General features: G+C 43.4%; 1 protein-coding gene across 1 annotated transcript in view; it reads right to left on the minus strand.

The window, feature by feature from the left end:
• Positions 1 to 307: 307 nt before the first annotated feature.
• The window catches only part of aqp10a (aquaporin 10a), a 4,395-nt gene continuing 3,395 nt past the window's right edge, over positions 308 to 1,307 (minus strand). The window contains exons 4-6 of the mRNA XM_030072119.1: positions 1,223 to 1,307; positions 895 to 1,112; positions 308 to 518 (exon numbers count right to left, since the gene is read on the minus strand). The exon at positions 1,223 to 1,307 is cut by the window's right edge and continues 34 nt beyond it. Of these exons, the coding sequence (XP_029927979.1) occupies positions 308 to 518; positions 895 to 1,112; positions 1,223 to 1,307 (514 nt within the window). The remainder of the gene's footprint in view (positions 519 to 894; positions 1,113 to 1,222) is intronic.

Consider the following 1,307-nt stretch of genomic DNA (forward strand, 5'->3'; position numbering starts at 1 on the left):
ATTTACTATGAATAAAACTGTCAAAATACATCACATGACACTGAATATTTGTACAATGTAAACAGCACTACTATGGAATCTGTGGCTCCTTTAGCTGCCTCCTCCCTGCGAGAAGCTCAAAAACTTTATTACATGCAAAAACATCCCTGTCATTCTCCACACCTAGATATTTGCTTTATGCTTCCCCATGCATAATTCTACAGAGCCACAGACAGATCCCTTTACAACCAGATCTGTGTGTGAAAGTCCATCTACACGGTCATGAAGGTCGAAATCCAGCCTGCCTCGTGGAACATAACAGTAAAGCTCAGAAATGTACCATCTTTAATTCCACCCCATTTTCTTTCACTGTGGCGGGCTGCTTGCTGTCTTCAGTGGTGGTGGAGGGCATGGCGAGGTCCTTGGGGGGTTCTGGGTCAGGCAGATGGCATTCAATAAAGACAACATACATCGCAGAACCCAGAACGCCTCCTATCATCGGGGCCACCAGTGGCACCCAGAACCAGTAGTTGTAACACCTGGAGAGCAGATTGACAATACAAAAAGTTTCAGAGATACACTGACTGATGGTGATCTTATTATTATTTAAATAGGTAAGTGTGTACAGAAATTAAAATTGTAGAAGTGTAAACAGACTTAGTCATGAACATGAAGATCACATGCAACACAAAGCTGCAAAACAGATGTGTAATAAGCTGACACATACATGTTCAGAGGAACTGGATGTTCCTGTGGACTTACAGCCTACCTTCTGATAACCTCTGACATAAATGTTTCTCTGAGGTAATCACATCCTTAGAGACCAATAGGAATACTGCAACTTACTTAAAGGGTTTGCTCATGTGTGTGCAGAGCTGTGCATGAGTGCTGCATGTGTTTTGATAAGATACATACGTGAAAACCTCCGTGCCCCAGCCTGCAGTCAGTGTGAAGAGGCGTGGCCCCAGGTCTCGTGCAGGATTTATTGCTGCCCCACAGTTAGCTGACATTGACATGGAGATGCCGAGGACAATCACGGCCACAATAGGTGGAATCAGCTCTGGGGGAGCAGGGGTATTCCTTGTTTCACCCAAACTCAGGATACACAACATAAGCATGGCAGTGCCCACAATCTAATGAAAGAGATAAAAAAATATATATATAATGAATGTAGTGTTGCAAAAGCAGCAACCATAATACTACTAATGTTTATGCCTATGCGTTTACAAAGTGCCCAACTGACCTGGTCAAGAAAACTTCTGCCGAGAGAGAGGTATTCTGAGGGATATGTGGCAAATATTGATGCTGTCTCATTTGGGCCATATACA

Source organism: Myripristis murdjan, chromosome 16, assembly GCF_902150065.1.
Source record: "Myripristis murdjan chromosome 16, fMyrMur1.1, whole genome shotgun sequence".
NCBI lineage: Eukaryota > Metazoa > Chordata > Actinopteri > Holocentriformes > Holocentridae > Myripristis > Myripristis murdjan.